The 12,743-nt window shown below is 38.3% G+C and overlaps 1 protein-coding gene across 1 annotated transcript in view; it reads right to left on the minus strand.

Annotated features, from left to right (window-relative positions):
• The window catches only part of GEMIN2 (gem nuclear organelle associated protein 2), a 28,916-nt gene extending 16,712 nt beyond the window's left edge, over window positions 1-12,204 (minus strand). Inside the window, exons 1-7 of the mRNA XM_008160810.3 lie at window positions 12,046-12,204; window positions 11,601-11,685; window positions 9,238-9,327; window positions 8,911-8,970; window positions 5,601-5,714; window positions 3,111-3,155; window positions 1,039-1,107 (exon numbers count right to left, since the gene is read on the minus strand). Coding sequence (XP_008159032.1) covers window positions 1,039-1,107; window positions 3,111-3,155; window positions 5,601-5,714; window positions 8,911-8,970; window positions 9,238-9,327; window positions 11,601-11,685; window positions 12,046-12,182 — 600 coding nt within the window. The 5' untranslated portion in view covers window positions 12,183-12,204. The remainder of the gene's footprint in view (window positions 1-1,038; window positions 1,108-3,110; window positions 3,156-5,600; window positions 5,715-8,910; window positions 8,971-9,237; window positions 9,328-11,600; window positions 11,686-12,045) is intronic.
• Between the last annotated feature and the right edge of the window lie 539 nt (window positions 12,205-12,743).

A 12,743-nucleotide genomic window follows, 5' to 3' on the forward strand; every position in this document is an offset into this window, starting at 1 on the left:
GATAGGTTGAACCATCATATGGAATTATTGATAATCAAAGGTTTTTAACTTATAAAAAAATGGTGATTTTATATGGTTCAACTTAAACTAAGGTTGCAGGGAAGAGAACTAACTTTCAGCAGCCATAACTGATACATTATAAACTCCTTCATTTTTTCTGGAAAGTAATCTGGTGGGATGTAACAAAGACTTTTAAAATCTGGATTCAATAATTCTACTCTATAAATAGCCTAAGAAATTACTATACGTTTATATTTTAGTCATGACTGCAAAATATAAGGAAGAATCCAAATAGTCAATAATGAATTAATGTAGATTATGAGATATTAAGACAATGGCGCTTATGTGATCTGTATTTTTCAAATTTAGTGAAGGTTAAAAAAAAAAGAGCTGTGAATATGAAGCAATAAAATAGAGGGGCAGTGTAGCATAGTTGTTAAGAGTATATAGTCAGGTTACCTAGGCATGATCTCAGTTCTGCCAGTTATAGTCTGTGTGACCTTAAGCAAGTTACTGAATCCCTATGTTCTCTACTTTCCTATCTATAAAATGGAAATAATAATAATAACAGTTGATAGGTTATTAGAGGATTCAAGGAGTTATTACATACAAAGTCCTTAGAACAATATCTGGCACAAAGTGCTATTATTGTTGTTATTTCTGACATGCTTTTGTGAGTTGAATTTCAATGAGATTTTTAGAAAATGCATTTCAAACTTCTTTAAGCCAGTGCCACTCAAAATGGGGTCTGCAGACTGGTTGCTAGTTGGTTACTGGTCTGCAACGAGATAAGCAGACTGTCCCAGGATAAAAATCAACTGCTCAGTGGACATTTTCTCCCCAAAAGCAAGACTTTCTCAATGAAGAAAGTAGTATGTTGATTTATATTCTAGTGTAAGTTTCTTGTTTCACTGCAAACAAACATCGTTTGCATTATACATAGAGGTATAAAAAATATATATAATACATACATATCTATAAATACCGTAGAGTATATAATTTTGTCTGAATTATGAAAATGAAAAAATATAACACTACCAATTCTGGAGTAAAGTCTCTTTCTCCAAACCAATTACTCAGATATTCCAAGACACTGGTTACTGTTGCCTAAAAAAAGGGCGGAGAAGGTGGAAGAATTGCATTAGTAGTAAAACAATGACAAGTTCAAAATGAGTTTCATTAAGTTAGTTAGACAGCAATTCTGATATTTAAAGTGGCCTCAGTCTTTAGACTTCCAGAGAAAACTTTGGCTCTATTTAGTAATTTGATTAGATGGCTCACTCAGTGAGAAGAGGCTTTTAAGATAAATATTCTTACACACTTTTAAGTATCAATACCTTGGTTTAAATCCTAATATTTAGTTTGTAACTACTAATTTAGGTTATCACTACTTCAAAAATTCCATGTGCTCTTAAAAAAAGTCTCTGCATAAACACCTTCATTTATTTTCATTGAAACATTGTACAAATCTGAACAGAAAGTTAGCTAGAGAAAGATCTGTTTTAAAACTATACACACAGAATGTATCAAATTGTTAAAAATATTATCTGCCTTGCCCTACCTGGTTTGGCTTAGTGGATAGAGTGTCAGCCTGCAGACAAAACGGTCTCAGGTTCGATTCCAGTCAGGGGCATGTGCCTTGGTTGCAGGCTTCTCCCGGGACCAGGCACTGGTCAGGGCTCGTGCAGGAGGCAACCAATCGAAGTGCTTCTCTCACATCGATGTTTCTCTCTGTCTTTCCCTCTCTCTTCCACTCTCTCTAAAAACCAATGGAAAAATGTCCTTGGGTGAGGATTAAAAAATATATATATACAATGAGTGGCCAGATTATTATGATCTCTGAACACATAATAATCTGGCCACTCAGTGTGTGTGTGTGTGTGTATGAATTCGTGCATGGGTGGGGTCCAGGCAGCCTGGCCAGAGGGAGGGGACATGGGCAGTTGGCCGGCCTGCCTGCTGGTCGAACTCCTGGTCAAGGGGACAATTTGCATATTAGCCTTTTATTATATAGGATATACACTGAGTGGCCAGATTATTATGCGTTCAGAGATCATAATAATCTGGCCACTCAGTGTATATTATCTGCCTTATTTTTAGTTGGACACTTAAAAATATTCTGATGGAATTATGTGACCACTATGGTATCTTAATGCAAATAATCAATTAAGTGAAACTGTAAGCCAGTAAAATTAAGACAGAATATAAAAATTTCATCTTCCAAGGGTATCCAATGCTATGTTAAGACAAAGCAAACTTTTTTGGTGGTCTTTAAATGGATAGTTACTAGTCCTAAAAGTCTGAAGAAACAAAATCCATCTTTCTCCATTTTATCCAAGAAATGTATGTAGTGGTTAAGTTTTGGGGGAGTCAAAAGTTATATGTAGATTTTTAACTGCAGTGGGTCAGTGTCCCTAACCCCAGTGCTATTCAAGGGTCAACTGTATTTTATTTGTAATACAATACATAAGCTATCTGGAATTAGAAATAGCAATCTAACCTTAGTATTTACTTCAAACCACAGAATCTAAGACTGAAATATATACAATAGTTTAGCACCATGATTAAGAGTATCAGTTCTAGAATTAGGTCACTCTGGTATTGAACACCAGTGCTGCCATTAAAACTTACTGGAAAAATAGCTTAACCTTTAATTTTGTTTCCTCTTCTCTAAAAAGGGGATACGTGTTATTAATAATAGCTCCCTAGCCGAAACCGGTTTGGCTCAGTGGATAGAGCGTCGGTCTGCGGACTGAAGGGTCCCAGGTTCGATTCTGGTCAAGGGCATGTACATTGGTTGCGGGCACATCCCCGGTAGGGGGTGTGCAGGAGGCAGCAGGTCGATGTTTCTCTCTCATCGATGTTTCTAGCTCTCTATCCCTCTCCCTTCCTCTCTGTAAAAAATCAATAAAATATATATTAAAAAAATAATAATAGCTCCCTCTACAGGGTGGCATTAAGGATTAAATAAGAAATGTTAAAGAATTTAGAAAACACACACACAAGAGTTTAGGACAGGGTCTTGCATAAATATTCAGTAAATGTATTCAAATTCTTTCACACACATCACAAACAAAAGAATGCATATATCCTTATTAGATAGACTTTACCTGATTCATTCTGCTAACAATACTAAGCAAGGGAGGAAAACCAATCTGAAAGAAAATGAGATTGAAATTTACTAAATAGTGTTATAAGGAGGGATTTAATTTTTTTTCAAACTGGTAGATTTTTCATCACACTATTATTTAGAAGCAAAAACGGCTATAAAACAAAATTCCTTTATTGCCTATTATAATAAAATGTTCCATGAAGTATTACATTGGTAATGCCCCCCAAATAATGTCTTGAAATCTGAATATGTAAATTTAAAAATAAAAAATTATTTCCGTAATTAAAATGTTAAAGTATGAAAATTTTTTAAAAAGATACTGATATTATTAATACTATAACATAAATATGTGATACACTTTTTTTTTTGTTAATCCTCATCTGAAGATACTTTTTTCCACTGATTTTTTTAGCGCGTATGGAAGGGAGGGGGAAAGACAGAGAGAAACATTGATGTCAGAGACACATCGACTGGTTGCCTCCCTCACATCCTGACAAGGGCTGGTGACTGGGGGCCAGGGACTGGGCCTGCAACCGGGGTACGTGGCCTTGACTGTGCCTTTGACCAGAATTGAACCTTCAACCCTCTGTCTACAGGCCAACACTGTAACCACTGAGCAAACTGGCCAGGGCTGATACAATCTTTTAAAAAATCTTCAGCTAGCCTTGTCTAGTATGACTTGGTTGGAGCATTGTCCAATTCACTAAAAGGTGGCCGGTTCAATTCCCAGTCAAGGCACATACCCAGGTTGCAGGTTCCATCCGCAGTTGGGGCACATGCGGGAAGCAACCAATCAATGTTTTTCTCTCTCAAAATCAATTAAAACACCCCCACAAATAAATAGTTCATTGAGTATTTAAAAAGAATCTTCAGCTAAAGCCAATATTTTCAAGAATAAAGGGCAGCTGAATTAGAATGACTTTTTTCAAACCTAATCTGATTCAAATTTTTAAATTCTACTTTGCAGCTTAATGCTGAAAGCATTGATTATGAAAATAGCATAGACTTGTGAGAAACTTAAGAGGACATGCGCCCAGCCAGCGTGGCTCAGTGGTTGAAGCAGGAGGTCAAGGTTCAATTTCTGGTTAGGGCACATGTCCAGATTGTGAGCCCAATCCCCAGTGTGGGGCGTTCAGGAGGCAGGCAGCTGATCAATGATTCTCTTTCATCATTGATGTGTCTATCTATCTCTCCCTCTCCCTCTCTAAAATAAATAAAAAGTATATATATATATTTTAAAAAAGAATAGGTTGTATAAGAAACAGTGCCAAATTAGTTCCCCTGGAGATCTGAATCTATTTTTCACTCTCATCACATATATGAGAATACCTGTTTTCCCAGCCCTATCAATACAGTATATCAAGCTTTCTTTGCCAATATATTACCTGAAAAAATAGCAGCTCAATATAGTTACAAGTTACATTTTATTACAAGTGAGTTTGTGCATCTTCTCATATAAGAACAATTTGTATTTCCTTTCTGTGAGGTCTATTTGTATTATTGGACTATTGTTTGTTTTTAATTGAGTTCTCAGTCTTTTTAGTGATTTTTGGAGCTTTTACATTTGGGGATAAATTAGTTTTAAATAGGAAAAACACAATGTGGTACCATGTAGCACACAATAAATACCTATTCAACAGAACAGAACAACATAATATAGAGTTAATAGTAATGCTGATGTATGCAGAGGGTTCCATAGAAACATCTGCAAACTTGAGGGCAGGTGAATCCTGAAGGACAAGAAGGAGTTGCCCACATAATTTATGAAGCTTTATGAAATTTAAATGTACTCTCAGCATTCCATCTCCAGAATACGAAATTTACTAAGGATTTTTAAGAACATCCCTCATCATGTCATATGTTTTCCTGTTTCCCTGCCACTTGTCATTCATTGTTCGACCCATGACTAACAATTAAAAAAAAAATCCTATCTAATTAAAACATTAATGATATGAAGCCAACCTAAAAAATGTCACAGTATGTTGTTTCAGAAACTGGGATACCAATTTTTAAATTAAAGAGGTAATATGCTAAGTCAGGGGTTGGCAAATATTTTCTGTAAATGACCAAAGTAAATACTTTAGGCTTTGCAGGCCACACACTGTCTTAGTCACATATTATTAGTTTGTTTTTTATAACCCTTAAAAAATATAAAAACCATTCTTAGCTCATGAGCTGTATAAAAAATAGGCTATGGACTGGACTTGGACTAGGTTGCAGCTTGCTGATGATGGCCCAACTGGCATGGCACCGTGGTTGAGCGTCTAGGATGAACCAGGAAGTCAGGGTTCAATTCCCGGATGGGGCACATGCCTGGGTTGCAGTTCTATTCCCGGGGTAGAGTGTGTGGGAGGCAGCCAATCAATGATTCTCTCTCATCATTGATGTTTCTCTCTCCCTTCCTCTCTGAAATCAATAAAAATATATATTAAAAAAAGAGATGCACTAGAACTAGAATACTTTGTTGTTTTAACTACTTATCACCTACTTGTATATAATCTATTCCAGGACTTTCATTTTTAGCTGGTTCAACAGCCCCTTCAGAACATAACCTTTCACCCAGACAAAATTTTTTCCAGCCTTCTTCATCTTCAGATTTTGGCTAAAAGAAAAAAAAAAAAATTTACTTATTTCTATATATTGTTAAAATACAGAACCATGAAAAAAGAAATGAAGATTCTTCCATAGTTCCACCACATCAACACAAAAATATGGTGCCTGTTAATGGATTAAATTATGTCCCTCCCCAAACTCAAATGTTGAAAACTTAATCCCCAGTACCTCAGGATGTGACTATACTTGGAGACAGGGCCTTTATAGAGGTGATTTAGGTAAACTGCCAAATGGGCCCAAATCCAATCTGACTGGTGTCCTTGGAAGAGGAGAAAATTTGGACACACAGAGAGACACTGGGGATGTGTGTGCACAGAGGAAAGACTATGCAAACAATGAGAAGACAGCATATGCAAGCCAAAGAGAGAGGCCTTGAGAGAAACCAAACCTACTGACACTTTGATATTAGATTTCTAACCTAATGAGAAAGTAAATTACTATTTGTTAAGCTATCTAGTTTGTGGTATTTTGCTATGGGGGCTCTAGCAAACTACTACAGTGCCCAACTGGTCATACCATATGTGGGACATTTTTACTTTAATGGACACTAACAAGCAAGGGAATGCTCAAAAAAGGACGATAAACATGGAAACTGGTGTGAAAAAGAATACACATTAAGAATGCTAATAAGAGTGCTGGCCGGTGTGGCTCAGTTAGTTGAGCATCATCCCATGCACCGAGAGGCGCCAGTTTGATTCCCTGTCAGGGAATATACCAGGATTTCAGACCGATCCCCAATAGGGGGCATGCAGGAGACAGCCAATTGATGTTTCTTGATGGTTTTTTTTTTCTCTCTCTCTCCTTTTCCCTTTCTCTCTCTCTAAAAAACAAGCCTCTCCCGCCTCCGCAGTGTTACTGAACAGCAGCAGCAGCAGGCGCAGCGGGGCCGGGATGAGTGGGAGCGGCGTGGCGCCTGGCCTGGGCTCGGGCTCTTTCCTGGTCGCCTGCTGCTTTGTGCACTACTACCTCCCTCGGGGGATGTCAGGTTGCCAGTTTTGACCCAATCCCAGCAGGCCTGGCCAGACTGCAAGGGGGAACAGGTCAGGCTGAGGGACCTCACCAGTGCATGAATCTGTGCACCAGGCCTCTAGTTATTACGTAATATTCCTGTGTTGGTGGATCATAATTTATTGAATCAATTATGTTAGGTCATTTCATTTTTAAGAATTATATCATCATAATGTTACTGATGTGGCTTCTTTTTTTTAATTAGTAAGCATGTACACAAAGTCCTTATTCTGAGTAAGAAAAAAATAATATATCTACCTACCTACCCCCACCTCCTTTTTTACTATGAGGCTTCACAGCATAGAGAAAGGCTTTAGAGTAAGACAAAGTTCAGTGGCTCCCAGCTATACTTTTTAAAAAATAATTAACTATTTAAATCAAAACCATCTTCGTTATTTACAGAGCAGCCTGCCATCAGGGACACCTACATGGGGGTCCCTAGAGGGCAGAAGAATATTTATATGGGGGTCAGGAAGGTCCCAGCTATATCTTTGATGAGTTAAATGGTCTGGGCAAGTGATGATAATTCTTTCACTCTTTTTTAAGAGAGAATTTCCAACTGGTATGGAGAGGCCACATATTGAATCTCAGCTTTTAGCTGGTAGTCTCAGGAAGATTATGCGAGTGGGCTCTTCCATTTACACCAATATGTTACCCTGTAAAAGATGTTAGGAAGAACTACCTCGAAGCTGCTTCTAAAATTTGAAATCTATGAACCACCTGAAACTGAGCAAAATTATGTGTATAGGTGCATTTTGTCCCTCTGCAGATTAATAGCTTTCATTTGATTTCTTAGGAAAAATATGAAACTCCCTAAAAGGTTAAAAGTATTGCCCTGGTGTACATCTGAAATTAATATCATATTGTATATCAACTATAATTGAAATATAGATTTAAAAAAAGGGGGGAAGCCCAGCTGGTGTGGCCCAGAGCTGGCCCAAGGCGCAGGCAAGCCTCGGATGGCAGCTGCCCAGCCGTCCAGGGCCGCCCAAGGCTCAGGTAACCAGGGCTGGCCGAGGCTTTGCAAAGTAAGGTGCAAAGTGATGTATACAAATAAAAATAGTTTTATTAAGATAGTTATATTTGGCTGAGTGCTCCCCACTGATCCTGCTTTTTCCTCTGGCAATGCAAAATGTATCTATTTCTTCTTTGATTAGACAGCCCATCAAGTATGTGAGGTATATAATCATGTCTCCTTCCCTGGAAAAAACCTCCTTCGTTCTTGTTAGCATTCTTTTCTTTCTAAATATGTTTTTATTATTATACTAGAGGCCCAATGCACGAAATTCGTGCAAGAGTAGGCCTTCGCAGCCATGCCTCAATCACTCCTGCGCAGCCACGGCAGCTTCCTCAATCTCACAGCTGCAGCCCCGGCTTCTTCTGGAAGGTCATCCGGAAGGCTGTCCAGACAGTCGTTCTGCTGTTCAGCCGTTCGGTCGATTTGCATATTATGTTTTTATTATTATATGTAAAGTCATTTTTCATGAGTAACTGGTGTTTATTGCATGTAACATTGTCATATTAAAATCGTTTTTCTTGAAGATATTGTTTATTGCATGTAACATTATATTTAAGATCATTTTGTAAAAAAGATTAAGGTTTATTGCATGTAACATTATATTTAAAATCGTTATTCTTGAAATAAAAAAAATGAAAAAAAAATCAATGGAAATAATATCCTCGGGTAAGGATTATCAATAACAAAATAAACAACTTTGTGGAGGCCTAACAATTACCTATCCCAGTGATGGGCAACCTTTTGAGCTTGGTGTGTCAAACTTCGCCAAAAAACTGAGCATAACTCGGGTAGTGTGTCACTTTGAGGAAAAAACTAACTCCAAGACTAGTCGCAAATGTTTCATCCTCGGCATGCGGCCGCGTGTCATCAGAAATGGCTACGTGTGTCAGTGCTGACACGCGTGTCATAGGTTCGCCATCACTGACCTATCCAAAATCTCCTAAAATGCTGTGGATCAAAACGGATATAAAATAACAACTTGCATTACTAATTTTATACTTTTAAGGCCACTAATATAATGGAATTGTTACTATTAAGTGAGACGGGAAAAAAAGAAAGTAATATGGACTAAGTAAATGAATCTTTAAAGACTGGAAGTAAATATGGACTATTTCAAATACGTACACACTGTGCAATGTAAACAGAGAAACTTACATACCATGGTCACATTACTATCCAACTGTTGTGATTTCCAGTGACTTCTATGTCTGTTCACACTCTGTAGGAAGAAGAGTTAGACACTGAGCTTCAGAGAACGGATGACTGAAAAGAAATTAATTGTTGTACAACATTCTAATAATCCTAAAACTTGGAAAATACGTTTCAAACTGTATTATGTCTAATGATTATAATAATTTGGTAATTGATTCATAAATATTCTTTTCTTTACAGTTCACAATAAAAAATCTTACTTTTTGAACTAAAGTCTAAATGCAGAAATAAATCTGAGGGACTTAATTTGATTAAATAATTAAAGTACACTTACCTGTCGAATAGTTGAAAATTGTGCCACTTGTTGCTGCTGCCACTGAAGTGTGGGGGAATAGCCTTGAGGAGCAGGTTGGCATCCTGAAAGCTAGAGATCAGTTTGTAATTTTTAGAATCAATGTTAGTGTTGTAACTAGCATCTCAGGCCTCTGAGAAGTAAAATCAACATGAACATTGGATAATACAGTAAATGATTAAGACTATTAAAAAAAGTACTTTTTGCTGATGCAAAAAAAGTAGGTAGGCATTTCACTTTACTATTTATGTCTGAGTTTAAAGTGTTAGGAGCCCTGGCCCATGCAGCTCAATTGGTTGAGTTTCATACCATGAAACAAAAGGTTGCTGGTTTGATTCCTGGTCAGGGCACATGCCCAATTTGTGGGTTCCATCCCTGGTTAGGGTGTATGCAACTGATCAGTATTTCTCTCTCTCCCTCTCTCTCTCTCTAAAATAAATAAAAACATTATTTAAAAAAATAAAATGTTAGGAAAAGATCCTTATTTAGTCACTTTAATAAAAGCAATCTGGAATGTTTATAGTTGTAATATCTAAGAAATCTACCTGCTATGAGTACTAAAGATATAATCTAGTCCTACCTTTCTAGAATAGCAAAAGTCTGAAACAAAAAGATAAGTCCCAAATAAACTATTTCAGTATAGGCAGAACATACGCAAATAATTTAAGACATTTGATCCTGAAAGGTCTACTTCTATTTCCTAAAACAATACATAATTCACAATTGATCACATATTGCCTTGAAATAAAACTTAGTGCAGCCCTAGCCGGTTTGGCTGTGGATAGAGCATCAGCCTGTGGACAGAAGGGTCCTGGGTTCCATTCTGTTCAAGGGCACATGCCCAGGTTTCGGGCTCGATCCCCAGTAAGGAGCATGCAGGAGGCAGCCAATCAATGATTCTCTCTTGTCATTGATGTTTCTATCTCTCTCTCCCTCTCCCTTCCTCTCTGAAATCAATAAAAATATATTTAAAAAACACACACAAAAAAACTTAGTGCGGTCACTTTTTAAAGCCAGGTATATAAGGCATTATCTTGCATCAACTAAAAAAATACTTATATGAAACATTGAGTGTCTGAATTAAAATGTGTTAATTACAAATATCAGATAAAGGAATTACTTAGAACATAAAAGGAAAAGGATTTAACACAATTTAAAACTACTGCTCTGCCCTAACCAGTTTGGCTCAGTGGATAAAATGTCGGCCTGCGGACTCAAGGGCCCCAGGTCTGATTCTGACCAAAGGCATGTACCTTGGTAGCGGGAACATCCCCAGTGGGGAGTGTGCAGGAAGCAGCTGATCGATGTTTCTAACTATCTCTCTCCCTTCCTCTCTGTAAAAAATCAATAAAATATATTAAAACAAAATAAAACTGCTGCTCTCCTTTGACTTGAATTTAAATTCACATTCTCAAGAGAGACCTTCTGTGACTATCTAAAGTAGTTCTCCCTGTTATTTACTGGTCATTACGTATGTTAATTTTCTTCACACAGCAGTCACAATATATAATTATTTAATTTGTTCATTTATCATCTGTCTTCCTCAGAAGAGTGCAAACTCTATAAGGATAGGGGCCTTTTCTGTCTCATCCTCTGTTTATTCCCAGTGCCAGGCACAACCTAGCTGGCTGGTAAAATATGTGCCCGATAAATGAATGAAAATGTTCAGTGTACAAGTAGCTAAAAAAAGGTTAAGATATATGGGTTTCTTTTCTTAAAAACAAAAACACACCCAGTCAAAATCTGAACATAATTTGCAGCAAACCACACTAAAATTAAATAGTACGGTAAAAATTATGAAGATAACTGGACAAGTTTACTTAAGAATAAAGGTTATGCCCTGCCTGTGTGGCTCAGTGGTTGAGTGTATGAACCAGGAGGTCACAGTTGATTCCCAGTCAGGGCAAATGCGCAGCGCGGGCTTGATCCCCAGTAGGGGGGCATGCAGGAGGCAGCCCATCAATGATTCTCTCATTATTGATGTTTCTACCTCTCTCTCCCTCTCCTTTCCTCTCTGAAATCAATAAAAATATATTTTAAAAAATAAAAAGAATAAAGGTTAGCATAAAGGACCCATTTAAAGACTTCTTTAGGATTGGATCATGTCCCCTAAGTATGAAGAGCAAATCTCTACAAATGCCAGGGTTACTGAGGGCTTCTTGTGGCAGTAAATGACAATTGACCTTTTGGAGGAAAAAATACAAGCAAATGTCTAACTTATCAGGGAGTAGTTGTCAAATACTGCATACATCTTAACTGATAGATACTGTTGGATACCATAGGAAGAACCTTGGACTTTTAATTTGTGGGGGGTAAAAAATTCCCAGACGGGTAATAAAACTCACAGAAACATTCACACTTTGCTTCCTTTTCAACTTCTTTGGGTCAATTTGAGCCACCACAACGTCTGGACACTGAGCGGCTTCGATCCTACAAGTAAGTAACAAATGCAAGAGATGTGATTACATGTGCTTTGTTCACGTGTAATCAAACAAGCTATCAATTTCTACAGTTCAGTATGAAATCAGAAAAAATAGTTCAGAACTACAATTGAGGTACTCATCAATCTATTTCTTAAATTATCTTGTCATGGGTACTCAAGTTTAATTATAAGTAAGTTCATAGAAACTCGCCCACGTAAAGTCGTGATCAAGTGATCTGGATCCGACCGCAGCTGAGACTGGACGGAACCGAGGCGGGGCTTCATCACCCTGCGGGCTGGACGGGGCGCGCGGCGCCCGCGGGGAACAGGAAGGGCGCCCGCCCACCCGCACAGGCCAAGTCACTCACTGGACCCGCCTCAAGTATTCCTGAGGCGTCCTCGGAGGGATGGAGGGGTCGAAACCTTCTGTCAAGTCGCAGGGCTCCACTGGCAACAGCCGGGGCATCAACTCTTCCACTGCAGATTCCGCGGGTACCCACGCCATGGTTCACAACCCAGCTCGTCCCGCGTCTGGGTCACGGCGCAGGCGCACAAGCAGGCGCCTTTGGCGCGGAGTTGAGCCCGCGGCCGGCTGGCGGGGCGTGGTTGCGCATGCGCAAACCTGCCTGCTGTTCTCCGGCTCCTGGGTGCAAGGAAGACGAAGAATTCAGTTCCTTGCAGTAGCGGTTCTGAAGTGTTTCTACGTGTGCACTCTTATACCCTCTGTACTCTTCCCTAAGGTTCGGGTAAAAACTGAGGATTAATAACTTTTATGCACCGCTAGTAGTGAGGGATCCTAAAATGTTTTTTTTTTTAATTAATGAGCAACATTACTTTTAATTATCCTTTATTGACCTCTAAATTCTTAAACCCCTGGTAGACAGGTCACATACATCTCCTCATTTACTTTTTACAACCTTTTGAAGTAGATGGTATTATCCCGGTTTTGAAAGGGAGGAAATCGATCTAAAGAGGGTATAAGTACTACCAACTGTGACTTTCTCCCAAAGGGGAAGAAAAGCCAATTCCAACCCAGATTTGTCTGAAGACAAATGAACAAAAATTT

Source organism: Eptesicus fuscus, chromosome 2 (genome assembly GCF_027574615.1).
Source record: "Eptesicus fuscus isolate TK198812 chromosome 2, DD_ASM_mEF_20220401, whole genome shotgun sequence".
In the NCBI taxonomy this organism is placed as follows: Eukaryota; Metazoa; Chordata; class Mammalia; order Chiroptera; family Vespertilionidae; genus Eptesicus; species Eptesicus fuscus.